The sequence below is a fragment of the Apaloderma vittatum genome, unplaced genomic scaffold (assembly GCF_000703405.1).
Source record: "Apaloderma vittatum isolate BGI_N311 unplaced genomic scaffold, ASM70340v1 scaffold18109, whole genome shotgun sequence".
In the NCBI taxonomy this organism is placed as follows: Eukaryota; Metazoa; Chordata; class Aves; order Trogoniformes; family Trogonidae; genus Apaloderma; species Apaloderma vittatum.
Window position 1 is genome coordinate 184,656 of NW_009737514.1, and position 19,415 is coordinate 204,070.

Below are 19,415 nucleotides of genomic sequence, written 5' to 3' on the forward strand. Positions count from 1 at the left end.
ATTTTTTAATATAATTAGGTTTTTATCTTTCCCTGCAGTTGTTTGAGAAAAATTAACTGGTAGTGCTGTGAGCTAAGATGACCGATTCAAAATTTTTGACAACATAACTCCCACCAAATGTTGGCATTTCTGAGAAGGGGCAGTTATTCACCGAGGAGCAGAGGGAAGAGCAAACAGGATTTGGGGAATTTATGCTGTTGCTTGGAGCCAGACTCGTTGGACTAATGCTTTCGGTCAGGTTCTCTGCTGTGAAATTTTCTTAATGGCGTCTTAAATTATGAGCCTTTTTTTTTTTTTTTTTACAGAGCTTTTACAAGATGGGAGGAAGCAGTTGAAGAAGAAATAAAAGTTTAATGTTGAGGATGAGTTTAGGTATAAGGAAAGCGAATGCAGGCATCCAACCTGGGGATTAGCACGGAAAAGGGGGATTTATTTTCTCTCAATGCTCCTGGTGCTTTGGGGAAAAGAGAGTTACATCCCCAGTGTCTTGTGACAAGCGAGGTCATGGCTTTGTGCTAAAATTGTGGAGGGTAGAGTAGGGAAAATGTGTGGAATCAGGTGTTTTAAGAATCCCTTCAGCTAGAAGTGGAACTGCTGATAGAGCACTTCTGGGCTCAGACTCCAGTGTGGCTTTAATGAGAAAAAGAAAAAAAGAGCAACAGACAATGTGTTTAAGCTTCTTTGAAGAGAATGGTGCATAAACTGCTACTGTATAGAAGTGTCACTTTCTATGTTATAAACTGGCATAAATTAAAGCGTTTTCTGAGTAGGTAAAATAACCCAAATAACCCATGTAACGATCCTGATGGCTTCTTAACTTTTTTTATCTATTGATAGTTAATTAGTTTGGCAGCTCATATCCATTGAGGGAAAGCTTTAACTCATAGTTCAAGCAAAAGTAACAGTAAAAAAAAAAAAAAGGGTTCTAGTAGGACTTCAGCTATGTGCGGCCATGCCTAAATGGAAAGCAGCCATGTGAGCAGCCATGGGAAACTTGTACATGTTTCGTGTTACGAAACGCCAAGGATGCAGAAGCTCGTTTGTCTGGGTAACTTTGGGAAAGCAGGCAAAGGCGTTGTAGTGCGAATGAAAGAATGGCTTTCAAAGGGTTGGTGTATATTTCTAAAATACCTTCCAGTGTCTGATTTTTTTTCGGAAACATTTGCCGTTGTGAGCAGTGTTGAATAAAAAGAATTTTAGTAGGCTTGGAAATTTTCGTTCAGTCTAATGTTATAAAGCGAAGTATTTGTTATGAGCAGATTTTCATAATTGTCGAGTATTCTCCAGTCCCACTAACTCGGGATTCTGGAGTGTTACCAGTTGCATGTTCTACGTGTGGGAAGTAATTTACATAAATAGTAAATGAAGCAGTTAAACTTATTCCAAACATTTGCATTTTTATTCCTTTATCAGAGTTTCTTTTCCTGTTCACATCATGTGATTTTATTTGATCTGTTAATATGAGAAAGTTTATACTTTGTTCTAAAAGTACTTCTGTTTTGTTGGTGGTTTTCTTTTTCTTTTTTTTCTTTTATAAAAAAATAAGTAAAGGCTGTATAGTTTGACGAAAGTTTAAGTTACCCTAGTGTTGCATGGGAACAATGTTTCTTATGATCACGAGAGCATGATGAAGTAGGCAATGTTTTAGAGTATATTGACATTCAGTGTTGAATTTTGTGCACACGTTTTTATTTTGTTGAGAGATCTGCATGTCATTAAAATGTGGTTCATTTTCTTTTCTCATTAGTTCATTTTTTTCTATGTGAAGACACTGTAATTTATTTTAATTTCATTTTCTTATTGTTAGATTTGTTTTCCTCTGTAGTGACATGTAGAAAGGTATTTTTGGTATCGTTCTTTGAATTTCTCAGAGGGTATTATCTAACTGATGACAGAAAAAATTTGTTCACATTTGTAGCTTATTTATTGCACATCTCAATACAATTATAATTTTTCTAATTTGCATGTTACAGAAATGAAGCCAGGACAAGAGAATATTAAATTAAAGAGAGAGAACATAAGCAAACAAGTGGTCGTTGACTGAAATAATAATGTGCATGTTGTTTTCCCCCCTTCTCCCTCCTGCATGCAGGGATTTGGTTTCGTAACTTTCGAAAATAGTGCTGATGCGGACAGGGCGAGGGAGAAATTACACGGCACCGTGGTAGAGGGCCGTAAAATCGAGGTGCATGTTCAAAATATTTTCCTTTTCATCTTTTTTATAAATGTCTGCTTCACTCTCATTTGTTGTTTCAGATGCATCATTGGTGTCTTCTGTGTGCTCCCCTTTCCCCTTCCCATTGTTTATATATATATTTATATATAAAGAGAGAGAATCTGGCCTTACTTGGGTTTTTTATTATTATTTCTTTTGTAATTATTATTATTATTATCATTATTGCTGAAAGGTGGATGACAGAATTGAAAAAAAAATTAAAGCTTTAATATTTTGAAGTTATTATTTTGGATGTTTTGTAAATCGATGGGTGCAGTAGGTTCCAAAAACCAGCCAACAAAAACAAAAAAAAAATTAAAAATTGAGAACAACAACAACAAAAAAATGTGACAGACAAAACAAAAACAAACAAAAGGTTGGGTTTTTTTGTTTTGTTTCTTTTTTTTTTTTTTTTTTTGCTGCAGGGTTGATGTGGGATCCACAGTGGCTTTCAAAAAATTCAGATTGGGAAAAAAAGCATCCAAAAGATGTACAAGAAATCGAAACAAAGCCAGACTAAAGCCCGACCAGTTTTAACATTTCCCTTTTAATGAAACCATCAGGCTGCTTTGGCTTGATGGCCTGAGCCGTTCGCACCTATTCAAATCGACCCAAATGCGGTTTAGCACCACTGGATCCCCTTCAATACTGCCTCAGTCGTATTTGTTAGAATTAAAAAAAAAAAAAAAAACCAATTGAAAATGATGTCGTCTTTTGAGTAAGATGTTGCATATTTTGCCTTTTCATTTTCCCCCTTCGACGGTAGCGCTTAGGGCCCTCACCAAACTCTCAGTAACCATGGTAACTGTATACATACCCATGCTGGCGATGGTGCTGAATGGTAAGTGGAGAAGTCCATCTGCCGTTTCACGTATTTAGCGCTGATATACCACGTGAATTTTTTTGACTTGTTGTATTAAGTTTTCTTGATGCTACATTTTTTTCTATATTGGTACGCCTGTAATTGAGTGTACGTTTTAAGCAAGCCTGGGAGGCACTGATTGGATTGAGGATATGACTTCGTGCACATCTTACTCAGATTGTTAACTCCATATTGTGTTAAATAATGCACCCTCTTTTTATCCTTTTGTTAGCTGTGATTTTAAAGCTTGAATGATTTTGTTAATTCTTGCAATGAAAAAGGCTCTTGTTCCAAGTGTTGAATGCTAGATGTTGCTTTTCCAATGGTACTTCTCTTCTAAAGGGTTATGTTGCACACTGCTAAAATTCGTTTGTCCCTTTTTTGACATTTTCTTTGTTTCCTTGTACCTTGTCTATTTCCCTTCTACTCCACTGCATGTTCCTTCATATAATCTTTTTTTTTTCTGTTTTGAGTATTTTTTTGTATCAGTGTTATCATGGAATACAAGCATGCTCTTCAGTCTTAAATTATGCAGTACCTTTTAATTTGCTTTTAATGTCTTTTTATTAAAGTTTAAATGATATGATGTTGCTTTACTGAAATGATTTGTAAGTTAAAATGGTTATGAAAGTAAATGTAATTATAAATAGTATGATTTTGTTATGCACCTGTTGCCTTCTATAAATTAAATTGCATTTTATTTTTTTTACATGACTAATAGCAGTAATAATGCATGCATTTAATAGTAACGTGGACTCTCCCTGTAACCCTTTCTAATCCGGTGTTCTATGTGCTTAGGTAAATAATGCAACAGCACGTGTAATGACAAATAAAAAGACCGTCAACCCTTACACGAATGGTAAGTGCATGAGCTCTCCACGCTTTGTTTGAACATCAGTGCATGTGCAAGCTCACTCTCCTGCTGAGTGTGAGGCCTCATCTGCTTGTGGGCTGTCGTAGTCCCCATCTTCTGCAGCTCCTTGGGCTCAGGCTTTGTCCAGTGACATACAACACGATACGACTGGGCATAGTTTCCAGCCGAGTTCAGCTAATTCACAGCTGCGTGGGCACAGCGGGTGGCATTTTCCCCGATTGGAATCGGAGGGTTTGACTCCAGTGGCCTTCGTATAGGAAAATATACCTGAGAGGAAAGCGTTCTCCTCCCGCAGCTTTGTGCAGTGTTAATGTTGCAATGAATGAGCTAATGGAAGGATTCAGTTTGCTGGGATCATGGAATCATCAAGGCTGGAAAGGACCTTAAGGTCATCAAGTCCAACCCACAGCCCTACACCACCCTGACACCAAACCATCTCCTCAAGTGCCACATCCAGCCGCTTTTTAAACATGTCCAGGGATGGACTCCACCACCTCCCTCTGCAACCCAGTCCAATGCTTCAGCACCCTTTCAGTGAAGCAGTTTTTCCTAATATCCAATCTAAACTTCCCCTGGCGCAACTTGAACCCGTTAACTCTTGTCGTATCGCTCTTCACTAGGGAGAAGACGCCAACCCCTGTCTCACTACAGCTGCCTTTCAGGGAGTTGTAGAGAGCAATAAGGTCTCCCCTCAGCCTCCTCTTCTCCAGGCTGAACAGCCCCAGCTCCCTAAGCCGCTCTTCATAAGACTTACCCTCTACTCCCCTAATCATTCTGGCGGGGGAACCAGTGAGAGGAATGTCTCTGTCAGGCATGAGATGCATTTCAGTACCAAGACTCACATCTAGGCAAAGATAATTCTCTCTGTCTACCTTCTGCAACTGGCTAGAAGTAAAGGGCAAACTGTAATTGCTTCCAGCTTTTTTCCCTGGAAAAATCTGAATTCCAAACTATCAAAAAGTTCATTCTAATACTGACCCTAAGTTGGTATAATGTCGTGCCTTCATGATAGAACAGCAACCTATAGGTATTTGAGGCATTTGGAAGCAGTACATTAAAAAATGTTTCCTTTGGCAGTGTTTGATCATGGGCTTGAGCTGTTGGCATTTGCTAGTTCAGAAAATTCCAATAGGTTCCTAACTCAACAACGTCAAACAACAATACATCAACCAAAGTTACTTGCAGTTACAGTTTCCAGTTTTACTGCACGGCACAGTTATAATTATTTGCTTTTCAATTTCATTTAGTTTTTTGCATCCAGTAGAAAGCAGATGAAATCTACCCATACGTGAGTGAAGGGTTAGAAAGGTAGATCAGAGTCTTTTCCAGTTTGAAGTAAAATGGATCTTATTCTCTATACCTGAGGTCTCACTAGTGAGGTTTTAGTAGAACTCAGGGCAAACAGTGGCTTTGTATTTTAATGAAAAAGCAAAAAAATCGCATATAGCGATGGTTTTCATTTGAAATGTGATAATTGAGCTAGTTAAAATGATCTGGAGGAGTTTTAAATTCCTTATGCTTTGTCAGAAGCTGTTTTCTTCATCGTTTTGTATGTGTATGTGGAAGTTGGCAAATGATGCAGATGGGAAAATCTCCTTTATTTTTACTGACTTTAAAGCATCTCAGTGAATCTAGTGAAAGAACCACAAAGCTTATGGGTCACGTACCAAGATTTTGTTGCAATAAGGAACTAAATTAACTATATGCATATCATACTATGATCTTGGCTGTATTTTAATGTTGAAAGTAGTTACACTGTTATAAATGACAATGTATATTTTGTATTAGTACCATCCTAAGGCTATGAAACTGTTAGCAAAGAATACATTGCACATCAGCACATCCAGTGGTGAAGGATGGGAATGCTGGATTTTTAGGAATCTGGTTTCAGAGGAGGTTCGCCTCCGTGCCCTGCACTGCAGGATTACTTAGGTTGTATATTATCATGTATGAATATCCAGAAACAGAACCATGCAAATCTGCTGTTAAGTGTTTCACACTTCAAGTGCTTTGTCTGTCATTTGCCATTTTATTCTGTCTGGACTAGATCTCACCAAAGGTACAAAATACCTTGTTCAGTGCGTAAGAGTTAGCGTTTGTGTCTGTGAATCCATACATCCAAGGTGGGGCGTGCAGGATGTTCTTTTGCACACCTTTTGATGGGTAACACCAAGAAAAACTCTGATTGTAGTTTACACATTTTGCTATTTTTTTAACTTCTTTTTATTGTCTGAGTTCCCCTAAAGTAAACACACAAGGAGAGTCTTGCATAATCACTGCAGGCAACGAGAAATGAAGTGTGGACTTGCAAGGTGCTTCATTTAGTTTAATCAGTGCTTGTATTATCAGTCATCCTGGCATTGTATGGTTCTGGTTCTTTATCATTTTGTCAGGAATTAACCAGGGCTGTGGCTGATTATTAAAGATTATTGTTGTCTAAAATAATGGTCTCACCTACTGAATAACATGTAAGGCTAGTTGCGATGTGGTCTATGAGCATATAAACATTTGCAAGATGCTTCAGACGCATTTGGCAGGAAATTTTTTGTTTACAGTGTTGAACCACTTCTTTTTTTAATATATGGCTGTATTTTTCAAAGAGTACGTGGTAACCGACGTGTCGCTGCCAGGTATTCAATAATTGGGGCATATGTTGTATGATAGGAAAACATCAGGGACTAATATTTGTTAAAAATAATACACCCTCATCTTTGTCCTTCATTCCTGATTGTTTGATAACAGGGCTCATGTTGTAAATACGATTGTAAAAGTCAGTAGATTTTAAAGCGCAAAACTCTACACTTTTTTTTTCACTATATGCAACTTCATTCAAATAAATGGTGTGCTTTTGTGTCCTAGATGGTTTTTGAAATCAATCTGCTTTCCAGTGACTTCTGATGATTCCCAAAACGGGTAGCTAATAAGTGCTTAGTTGGTAGGAGAGCTTTCCTTGTGCAAGTTTTTTATCAGACAGGATGATTCTGATGGCTCACCTCATATGCTTTGGAGACACAACCGTCTTTTCTTTGCGAATAAATTGTCAGATGTTCTACTTGTTGGCAGAAATATTTTGGAGATGTTTTTAGATGTTCCAACCTATCCTCTTCACAATTACGGTTTCTCTGAGTGCCCATATTGCAATTCGGGATGCTCATCCAACTGGTGTAGGTGCAAGTAGATTCAGAGAACCACAGCAGAGAATGAGGATCATGAAACAGAGATCACTGGAGGGAAAAATATGTTTTAAAGCTTATACTTGCAGTGCCTTGAGTTTGAGCCTTCTGTTGATCTCTTAGATTCAAAATCACGGGTAGAGACTATTCTCACAGTTAAATTCCTTCCCAGTTCCCTTTTCTCCCCACTCTATACGCAAACAGGAGGAAAGCAAATGATGTCGCAGAACTTCTTTGGTGCCAAAGCATTCCTTCGGCCACGAGTGCCTGTCTGGCGTTAGGAAGTGAAAATAATCCTCTGTGCATTGCTGTGCCCCACTTTCCTCTAAAGCTTGTTGGGCTGTGCAGTGTGATTATTGCCTTCCCTTTAGCAAGCTTAGCGCGCCTATCTTTGGCTGGCTGTACAGGGGAAGGCAGAGGGGTTGTTAGCTTCCTTGTTGGGTTTTTCAGTTTTGAGCTTTTGTTGTTCAAACGCGAGGAGGAGATTAATATTGTGACAGTAAGAAAAATGCATGAAATCACCGCTGCTGCAGAGAGCGTGCCTCCTCCAGCTGCTGAAGCAGGGTTTCTTGGCAGCTGCTCACTCGGGTACATCGACTGCTATCACACTTGATTAACCCACACGGCTCTGGGCCAGCGCACTGCAAGCTGGCAAGATAAAGTTAAGTTTAATTACTGTTATTTTCGTGATGAATGAAGTATTTCCTGGATAAGGTTGGAAAAGTTAGATGAGACAGCCATCGCTGTGAGGGAGGTAAGGAACTGAAATATGAGAGTGGCTTTCAGCTGTGAAGAACAATCTGCGTCTACCAGGATTTTTTTTTCCTTTCCCTCAGACAAATCGTGGCACTGTTAGTGTCACTTAGAAACTGAGAGGTGTCTGTCAGCTTCTTTGACAGGAAAAGCTGACAGATCTGAAATTCAATCCGAGCTTTCCTTTTGGATGGTGTTGATGGTTTGAGGAAGTAATAAATCTGAAACATTAGATATTCCCTAAGCTATAAAAAGTTAAATTGTTACTGAAAGTCTCATAATTTGGAAAATTTTCTAGGACATAAAATGTGGCTAAGAGTATATGTTGTACCTTGACGTTCCTAAATATAATCGTGTACTATGTAAAATTGGAGGGTCAGGTAAAAATCCTGTCTTATTTTCAGGAGAAAAGTAATTTTTCAGGTTCTGTAATTGTCTTTTAGGCACGAGTAGCAATTAATGTCTGCGGAGTGGTTTGCAGGCAATGCTGGTTTTTACTCTGAACTCATTAGTGAGTTGCATTTCCAAAATACCCCTCACCTCTGATACTGACCAGTTAACCACTGGTAAATAGTATGTTTAAAGCGTAGGGATAGTTTTGCTTTGTGTTATTACTGAGGTTTGTGCATTACACTTTTTCAGTCTTATAATGCGTTTCAGTTTTATGGTCTTTTTGCTGTGCTTTTGCATTACATGACAACAGCCCAGGCAGAACCAAGCCTCAATAAACGCCTCTAATTGTGGCTCTTCTGATTTTGAAAAGCCTTGTTCTCCCTGTCTCGGTTGTATTTTGTTTCCAGCAGTGGAGTTATAGCATCTATTTAAAGTACCAGAGCTCTTGACTTTAAAAGTTGCTTTAGCTCAGGGTTTTTTTTCTTTATTCGCCTTTCCAAATGGTGCTTCCCACGCCTCCGCTTCAGCTGCACTTTTGGAAAACCCCTCATTTTTCACTCCCAGTAGCTCAGCTAATTGTGTAAACTGTTTAAAATCAAAAGGGGGTATGGGTGGGGGGATATTCTCTGGAGTTTAGCGTTAACTGGGAGTAGATTCACCTGTGGCTGTGCAGAACACGCTGATCATGGGCCCTTTACCGCAGCCGAGAATGCCGGGAGCTTGCCAGGGTGTTCCCCTGCTGCTCTCCTGCCCCTTCCTCTTCAGTTCCTTTGGCATCGTTGTCTTCAGCTTCACATTCGTGTGCTTCAGGCTTGCCTGGCAACACCACGTCAGGTGTAAGGATGTGACAGCAAGGATCTGGAGTTTGTGCAATACAGAGCACCTCTTGGCTCCGCGCTGTGGCTTTACGCCAGCGGCGGGAGGACAAGGGGTCGTTTCAGACAAGGGCAGCGGCTGCATTTGCACCACCGAAGAGCTTTGCAGGCTGTGACTGCAGCATTTTGCTACCGCTACAGCAAAGTGCTGACAGCATTTAGGAGCTGTGAATGCAGGCGCTTCTGGTACGTGCCTCTCAGCGTCCCGATTCGGCGCAGGCAGGCTGGTGTGCAAATGCAAATGGGAAAAAATCCCAAGTCTCTGGGATTTGCCTGGGATCCCACAGTGAGCAAATCTCTGACATGGCACAATGGGCATTTCCATACGATGTCTACGTTTTCTATCTTCTCTGAGTAGAATAAAAAATGCTCAGATTATTTGATTGCTTCATAATCTACACAAACACATGTTATCAGAAACATTTATGTCCAGCAAATGAGCTGTTTGGGCCTCTCTGGCTTGTCACCAGAGAGTTCAAGCCGTGAAAAAGAACTGATCTGCTCTGGTACCAGATGATACAGGGATACCTGAACTAGTTCTGGCTTATTTCCATAGCTTAAGGGAGTAAGTCCGTGGCAACTGTGGATTGCAGCCAAGGTAATTCAACTGATAATTTGCTCCAGTACTGCATGTCCGAGGAATGCCTTGTTTTGTTACTTAATTCCATCCTTCAGAGGCTGATGTTAAGGATCAGTAATCTAACCCACCTATACAACTTGCATTATAATGACCTTTTTTGAAGCCATTTTATCTCACTATCTCTATGAAAGAAAAATTATTATTATTATTATGACTAATTGCAGTATTAACTCAGTTATGTTTTTTATGTTTGCTGCAGGCTGGAAATTAAATCCAGTTGTTGGTGCAGTTTATAGTCCAGAATTCTATGCAGGTAAGGATTACGCTTTGGTTGCCTATGAATTATTTCATTTAGCTATTTTTTAAAACATACACAAATACAGCATATATGCTGGTATGAGGTTTGGCTTTTTTGTCCAGTTCACATTACCTGCAAGTCATGTACAGATTTGTGATGCGGGATTTAAACAGTTACCTGGGCATACTAAAGTTTATATAGATGGTATATTGAAAGTAGATCGAGTCAGGTGAAAGGTGCTGCAATATCCCAGTCTTACATGAGATTTTATTTAGATTTTCTTATATTTCAGTACAGTCACTTTCTTCTAGGGGTTATTTAAGCCTAGTGAGCAACGAAAAAAGAGATATTTTATGCCTAAGTATAGAACATTTACGTTCTTTTTTTTTTTCCTTGAAAGTTTTTCTTTAAACTTTATGTTTAAATTTTCAGTTTCTTGAAATTTTTGTATTTATAATCTGTAGTATCTCTTGAGTCTTCACCGAGATCAAATTCTGGTCCTGGTTACAATTTGGGGATAATGAGATACAGTCGTCTTCTACTTGAACTCAGTCATGGCTAGCAGCAGTTTCTAAATGTGCTTTAGCCGCAGTATTGGCACCAATCAAGGTCGTACTCCAAAACCAAGTTGACTTCAGAAGAATTTAAATCCCACTCATTAACATCATCACTACCAAGTCCGAAAAAGAGTTCTTTGAAAGTTAATAATTTACAGATAGTGGTTAAGCATGGGAAGAGATTACCCACAGAACCTGGGGGATCTCCATTCCTGGAGATGTTCAAGCCTCCACCAGACAAAGCTGAAAAACTTGCATTATTTCAAGGGACTTGAAGAGGAAAAAAAAACGTAAATAGGACTATGGTTACAAATGGATATTTATGTTTAAAAAGCTGCCTGTGATACCTCCAGTGCCATCTACTAAGATAGATAAAAATGTTCCAGTTAGTGTATTGCATTACAGAAGTAACATGGAGTAATAAAAATACTAACTTGGCATTTGTGGAATTGGAATAGTTAGCGTAGGCAGAATTTATTTCCTTCCTTGATGTATGCCTACACTGAAAACAGGAATTTAACATTGATCTCGTTTGAGTAGTTAGTGAACCAGCCCTGAACCTGCATAAATTAGAAAGTCAGAGTTATTAGTCATTTTATATAAATGACTTAGTGTTAATGACAAATATAATAATATTCCCATAGTACAGTAATCAATTTTCTAATACGTATGCAGAATTAACAATCTGACTTATAATTGTCTCATGAAGTAGGGCATGAAGAGTTCACATAGTTTGTAAATTAAAATCAATATTTTCAATCTCTCCTGAAGGTAATTTTCCTAATTTACTGGACTTTTCCCTAACATTTATTTTGTCTTTTAATTATAAAATGGCAGGTTATTGATTTTTTTGTATAACCTCCTAAAGTCCCAAGTGCATTTTTATTGCCAGCACAAGGGAGGTGTTTGCCCTTCTTAACGAGAATCTTTAATTACCATTAGAAGAGTATTAATTTAATTTTGTGAATTATGACACACACTCCACCATACCTATGCAAAAAGTTCTATCAAGATACTTTGTGTATTTCAGGTTGTTTTCTGTTTAGACATACAAGGTGTTTTGTTTTATTTTAACACATACCAAATGCATATTTTCTGTATTGACTAAAAGATTAATTTTTTTCCTCAGATATTTTAACCTTCTTTGAAGCAATTTACATTGTTTTTTTTTATATAAAAAGAGCTCTGTGCAGATCTCCTTAAGTCATTAAAAAATGAAGCCCTAAAAGAGCAGTTCTTGCATGTTGTAGTAGAACACTGTGACGTATCTTTCCTTTTGTATCCACCCTCGTTGCTCTTTAGAAGATGATAAAATTAGAAATACAGTTTGTAAGACAGTCAAAGTTCTAGTTACTTGGTTTAATTATTGTCGCCAACACTGTCCTCTTAAAATTGTACAAACTCTTTCATAGTCAGTGCAAGAAGTTCCTTTAGCTCCTAATAAATGATGAAAAATTTGGCCACTTCTGAAATAAAGATGATACATTTGCAGAGAAACTGTTGATTTAAAGTACCTTTAATCTTCATAAATAAGTAAAAAACCAGAAGGTTATACAAAGCTGTCGGGGTGGCACTGATGGATGGCAAATTCGCACGTTTCTCAATTGCCGGTGAAGACACACGCTGCAAGGCTTAACCGTATTGTACATCATATCTGCCAACTCATTTCTGTGATTAAATATTCCATCAGTGCGGGCTATAAGGCGGTAAAGCTTAACAAGATTCATAAGATGCGCCACTTGAATACACATAACTCACTTCCTTGGATAGAGAGCATCCCGCATGCAAAAGAAAATTAGAATTGAGTTAAATTACTCCATAAGACAAGATCAATAGAGAAAAGAAAAGATCCCCTAATGCAATGCAAATCTAAGATATAGTTATGTCCTGACAACTTGAAGCAGACAATTAAAGTCAAATAGGGAGGAACGCAATGTAAATCAACCCTAGAACCTTGAAGATAATGGTAAACAGTAGGACCAGTGACATGATTGTTATAGCTCTGCTTTTTTTTGGAGTGTACACTTCTGAAAAAGAAAACCTCTACTGAGGAAATTGCCTGACAGCTAAAAATGGAGACTCTGAGATGCACAGCAGACACACAACAGGCACTGTGTAAGTAGTGTATTGCTTGGGGACTGTAAAATACTTTATATTTGGAAAACACTACAGATTTTTCTCCCTGAGTAGCCCTTCTAAGACTGTTCTCTAACTTTGAAATGCTCATGCTGTAGTAAATCAGAACAGTCCAAAAATATGGCGTTTTAGGTCACGTAGTAGCTTTAATGTGGTTTTCCAGTGCAGTGTTAGTGAGGTGCTGTTGTAATTCCGAGGCGTAGCCAGTCTCCCTCCCAGCTGCCAACCGTGATCGTGCTGGTGACTGGCTACCTGGCATCCTCCTGGCCTTCCCTCAACAAAGCTGGGAAGTCCTCGAATGACATTTCCCAGAAAACAAAAGTACGATGCTTTTTTTTTTTTAATTTAAAATTTTTGACATTCCACAAAATTCACTTTTACATATAGCGTAATTGATAGGTAATTTTTAAAAAATTGACTTATGTCTGCATATTCTCTTTTTGGTGAATAAAAGGATACTATTTAAGGCGATTTTCCTCCTTGTGAGAAAGAAACATGTAATAAAGTTATAATTTCCATTCAGCTTATCCTTTTGCAGTAAACTATTTATCAAATTCTTGGGCAGGTCTTAATGAGGGAACTTCTAAGCAACACTGTGTGATTCATCTCACAAGATCTTCATATAATCTGGGACAAATATTTCACTTGTTTATATATCCATCCAATTTTAAGCCCATTCCATAGTGACCCATAATTTTGCTGTGTTAAGCTAGAGTCTGTTAAATTCCCCCATGCACTCACCCATAGCTGGCAAAATACAGGGTTGCAATTTGGTTTCTTTATGAGGAATACTCTGGTACTTTCTTACCATAAGTTGTTACATTCTTTGTTTCCATGCTTTGCTATAAAACTGTTTTCACCTGGTTATTTATTTATTTTTGCATACTGTTTATTTTATCTGTAATACCTAGCCAGTCTGAAAGCGAAATTCCATGTTGTGCCTTTCAGTTGTTGCAGATTCTTTTTTTTTCCTGTTTTTGTTTTTTGACATGATGAATTTTTGAGCAATCTCTTGCACTCTTGCACTTACCAGAATGTAGAATATTGCTGTATACCTATATTACTATGATAGATCAGTCCTTTAAAGCAGATAACTTGTGACACGGTAAGGCCATTTTAAAAGACTCACATGAGGAAATATTCTTATTTCGTCATAACCAACAAGCAATATTTCAAAAATCGTGAGATCTATATTGGCAGTAAAGAAAGGGAGGACCTAAGACTAGTGAAGGAGAACCATTAGAACGTTTCTTGGAGCCGAGCTCCGTGAGAGGTAATAGAGGTCCCTTTCTCCTTTCACTTAGGTGACTAATTATGTATTACTTTTCCTGAATAGTCATGAAATGCTGCAAGTTTCTCAGAAGCTAGTTTCGAGAGTCATCCTCCGTAGCTGGTAGTTGCATTCACTTCATAAATAGTCTTGCTCCAGTGAGGATTATTGTGGGCACCAGCATTCTTGGGCAGTTGTTACCATTCCAAGGTGGCTTGGAAAATTTTCCTCATCAGTAAAAATGAAACAAAGAGGAAGAGCTTGTGCTTTTGATGGTTTTATTTGCCCTCGGAGAAGTTTTAGATGCCTGGGGCTTTTCAGCATGCTGTGGATTTGGAAACTAGAGGGATCCTCCAGGAAGCAGAATTTGTAACAAACTTCCTTTCACAAGTTTGTTTGAAACTTTGAAATATGTTATATATAATTAAGAAGTGAAGAAATACCAAAGTACTATATATATGTATGTGTGTGTATATATATATAAAAACATGCACTTAAATAAGAGGAATCCAGGGGAAGAGAGGATTCCTGTGTGTTTGCTAACACTAATTCTCTTTGCTCATGTCTTAAAGCATCTATTTCTGGAGTGTAAGAGCACCTGGGAATCATTTCATCTTTCTAGTGTTTCTCTTTGAATTTAAATGACTCTTGCATAAGCTCAGCAAATACCCTAGAAACACTTCTCGCTGAAAGTGTTTGGAGTTTTTCAAGCTGAATTATGCTTGCACAGCAATTCTAATCCTAGGGTAAAAGTTCACTGTACCATATCTGTAAAGCATAATTCTGGTGAAAATTGGCTGGCTGTCCCTATATAGACTAATTAATTTTACAGTTTGATAACATAACTTATATAGCTGTTGACGAAGCAGACTTTCGTAAATAAATGTATTGTCAACAGTTAGCTGAACATTTTTTTTCTAGCTCCAGAAAAATAATTATTGTCTAATATTCCATCTGTTACATATTGATGGTCCTTTTCAAATCATAAAACAAAGCTCTGACTGTTGTTTCAAATATCATACTGTTAAAGTACCATCATACAAATGGTGACGTCCTAGTTAGATTAAGACCACCGTTGACAGCTAATGCATTTCTAAAACTTCTGTGGGGCTGTTACAAGCTGCTATAGTGGAAATACTGGTTTATGAAAGATTAATAAAGCCAGTAGAAAAGTGGAGTTTGGCATCTGTACCAGCTATTTACTCACAAAAAAATCTTCCAGAATTAATTATGCCTTATGCTATATTATAATGACGTTTCCATTAAAATGTATACCATCATGGAAACTAAATGAGGATTATTCATAGAATAATGCCACTGACTGTTCTTTTTTGGAAAGATTAATTTAGTTATTTGGGTATGCATTTAAATCTGGAGCAAGATTAATTGATTTATATTTATCATCATATTGAAGTCTACACATTTTTTAAAAAAAATCCTGAATACTGTCAGCATTACCCTTTTAAAGATGTTTCTTCTGTTTGGATATACATTTAATAACACACTATACTTTGATGCTGTTCCTATGTGATATCTAAAAGAAATTCCATACATTTGATTATTTCATCGTAAATTTTCAGCTGTAGATAGAGCTTTACGCCAGAAGAGAGAGAGTGGTTAAGAAGAGAGTTCCTGCTTCTTGTCAAAGTTTGGGAATTTTGAACCCCAGTCTGATTTAGAGGAATCATTTGATACTGGATTCTGATGAATTTCTGCACAGATAGAATCTGGAAAACCAGAAACTGTGTATTTGCCGAAAAGTTCTTTCAAAACAGGGTAGAGGAGGGTGTTGATCTGATTGCTTGTTGGTACAGTCTGACTGAGACATAGGTCTTGAGTTTTCTGCAACTCAGACTGAGTTAATACTGCTGAGATAGCCCCCTTGAACTGGTCTTAGTTAAGTAACTACACAGCAAAACCACACTGACCCTACCTCACTGCTCAGAGTCAATGAATTTGGAGTTAAGTGTCTTAGTGCTGCATCCCCGTGACGGTGCAGTATCAGGAGCCTTACACCATTCTCTAGTCGTGATAGGTCAGATCTCTGAGGCCAGAGATGGAGGCAAGGTGTAGAATTGTTATATAAGCTGTTCTAGGATGGAAAAAAATGTGCAGAAATGAAGTAATACATAGAAGAGCAAAAAAAAAAGTCTGTTTAAATCGGTGTTGTAAGGAAGGAAGTAGGGCCAATGAATAGCCTCTGTTCCTCCCGTATGCCTTGCATATTTTTTTCCAATGAGTAAGATACTTTTCCTCATTCTGACGTCCTAGCTCAAAAACCTGGTGTTCCCTTTGAACTACTAGGTAATGCATTTCCTCGGTGGTAGTTCTGCCGGTTAACATTTAGAAAAAAAAAAATAAATCTTATTTCTTTATGTAAACTTGCTCTTATTAAAGCATATGACCCAAAGATGAAACAAAGTGTATGAGATAGGCTTGGAATGATAAATTCCTGTGTCTGAGGAAGCCTGAATTCTGCTTTGACATATTCTGCGAGCTGGAGAAATACAGGATCACCTATAACCATAATTAAACATGTGATTATGATTGCAACTTACTTGATTTAGTACCTTCTTCTAGCACAGAACACTGTGTGTGTGTGTTCAAAGTGCTTATAGTTAGCTCATGGGAGGGAAATCCACCGAGCTTTATTAAACGCACAGAAGCTGATTTGGGCTTAGGAAGTTCTAGAGCTGCAAATGGTTGGAAGCTAGGATGACACCTGTGAGAGGAGTATCATGCTTGCTGTCTTCTTACACTTTGCTTTAGGCACACACTTTTGATTATTTTGAACGTGATTTTTTTTTTCAATTATTATATCCAGCATTTAAGAATGCCGCCCAAATGTCAGCCAGATGGTCAAGACTAAAGGGGCAGTGTAAAGGTTGCATTCTTGCATTTAAGTCAATGGCCACCATGTTCAAGTATTCAGATTACATGTTGACACTTTGTTTTGTGGTCAGATGATCTGTTCAGCTGCATTAGGAGCTACTCATGTAGTCCCACTCATCCTAGATACAGATCTTTTTTTAGTTTAAGACTGTTTCAGTTTGAAGGAGCATCTTCGTAGTCTCTATTTTCCCCAGTGAGCTAGTAAAACACATCTGAGCAGCTCCCCCACAGATCTAGCGTAATCCTTGTGGAATGCAGTGGTGAATCATACCCTGAGCTGGACACTTCACATCCATGAAATGAGATTGTTCACACTAGGCCAGACGTTTCTTAACAAAATCATAGAAATGTAGGTTGGGACTGGCTTCCGGAGGTCACGCAGTCCAGCTTGCTTTTTGAAGCAGGACTAACATAAGTGCTAGATCAGGTGAGCCATGAATTTGTATGCATCTGAAAAAGAGAGAGAGATGTTCTTTGGGTAACTTTTCTGAGTGCTGCACTGTCCTCGTAGTGAAAAACTCTCTTCCTAATGTCCAACCTACATCTCCTCAGCTACACTTGATGGCTACTGATGTTTTCCATGATCATCTGCTATCATTGCAATGGGATTTGGGCTCCGTCACTTTCAGTAACTTCCCTTCAAGTAGAGAAAGCTGTTAGATTGCCTTTTAACTCCCTCTGCCAGACTGATCAAGTTCAGCTCCCTCAGCCTCTCTTCACAGGGCATGAGCTCTACACCCCTGCCCATCTTAGCTTCACTCCAATGTATCTTCTCCAGTTTCTGCACATTTTGATTGAACTGGAGCAGCAGTAGGTTTAAAAACTGGATGCAATATTCCAGGTGCAGTCTTGCTGGCACCAAGTGTGTGCGTTGGGGGAATAACAACAGCTCTTCATTTGCAGGCCATGTTTCCATGTTTCTCCTAATTTTGCCTTTGCAGTTTGCCTCATTTGTTTAGAAGTTACTTTAATAAAACAAAAGAAACCGTTCTGATCAAGCAGGAGCTGTACTGTCCTTTCTTTGTTAGTGTGTTGCTTCTAACTTCTTGTGTATGCTTAAGTATTTTTTATTGTGGGTATAACTGATCAGTTTTAAAGGGGCTAAAAAGCAAGTTAATTAGTGTGCTCTACTCATGAAGAGAATGTTTTGAGAAAAAATACTTTGTAGTCTTCTCTTATTTAAAAGTCATTCTGGTGAAAATGTGCTCTAAGGCTTCCTGATTAGTAATGGACCAAAATTAAATAAATAAATATGATCGCAGCCTGAAACTGTCTAATTATAAATATTAGACTGAGATATTTTTTCCCACAACTGTCTCCCTGGCCTTGTCTTGTTAATACATTAGTTTGCAGCATTAGCATGGTTTTTAAGTAAATCTGACAATAATCCCCACTTGGCGCATGCTGGCTTGGGGTTTGCAGAGCAGGTTTAGTACTCGTGAAATAGATTCTGCTTGCAAGAAACTGCCCTGGGAGCTGTTGTGGAGGCTCCGTGTGCCCCCCGACTGTCGTCTGTCACGCAGATTGGCTTTTGGACAGCTTTGAACTGTGTGCGGTGGGGTTGTCTGCTTCAGGGGACAAGATTAAACCTGGTCCAGAGTACACTGGTGTACAGTGTAGGCTTAGAGGGAGGATGTAAAACCAGCAGCTTTATAGTTGCTGCTACTGTCTCACGAAGTATTTGGCAGTACAGTTCAGCCTGGCCTGAGGTCTGGGCTACTCCAGAGTAAACTGTCCAGACTTTGTACAGTGTAGGCTTAGAGGGAGGATGTAAAACCAGCAGCTTTATAGTTGCTGCTACTGTCTCACGAAGTATTTGGCAGTACAGTTCAGCCTGGCCTGAGGTCTGGGCTACAGTATGCACAATGCTTGTCCGACAGAATAAAACTGAGACTAATTCGAATAGCAACTATGGTTGTATGTGAAAAGCAATGATGTGAGAATCACCCAGAGGAAAAATTAAGACAAACTACAGGGTCATCACTAAAACACGTGTTTGTTCAGGACCGGGTGGGATGACTACGTAAGTTAATAGCAGTTATGCAGAGGAATAAATTCCTCTGATTAGGAGAGTAACAAAGTTACGAAGATCCTTGCGGTAGGATGGACAGTCAGGCAGGCAAACTATTCTGAAATGGAAAGTAAGAAAGTAATATATGAAATGTGAAGTTAATACGTTTAAGTGGAATGGAAAACAACTCTGCTGTGTGTTAAATCTTGATTACATCTGTAAATTAATGCTAAAGCAGCTTAAGATTATGTTAAATTGTATTCCAAACATATAGCTAATGTTTTCTGTTTAATCTTCTGCATTATTTTTCCCATTTTGGGCACTGGATGACAGTATCCCCAATACATTTGCATTGTAATTGCATTTCGTGAGACTTGCTGAGAGTAATTTTCGAAACACTCGGTTTTCATTCACTTACTCGTATGTGGAGGTAGCCAAGATGAAGCTGTGCTTTACAGTAGTATGCTACCTCTGTCAGTTTGCTTCTGTTAGATTTTTCTTTGTGAAAATTGTTTGGAGGGAAATC

General features: G+C 38.4%; 1 protein-coding gene across 11 annotated transcripts in view; it reads left to right on the top strand.

Moving 5' to 3' along the window:
- The window catches only part of RBFOX1 (RNA binding protein, fox-1 homolog (C. elegans) 1), a 268,731-nt gene that overhangs the window by 179,647 nt on the left and 69,669 nt on the right, over positions 1–19,415 (top strand). For all 11 annotated transcript variants that reach the window (XM_009877362.1, XM_009877365.1, XM_009877361.1 and 8 more), the window contains exons 5-7: positions 2,093–2,185; positions 3,876–3,936; positions 9,985–10,038. In XM_009877362.1, coding sequence (XP_009875664.1) covers positions 2,093–2,185; positions 3,876–3,936; positions 9,985–10,038 — 208 coding nt within the window. The remainder of the gene's footprint in view (positions 1–2,092; positions 2,186–3,875; positions 3,937–9,984; positions 10,039–19,415) is intronic.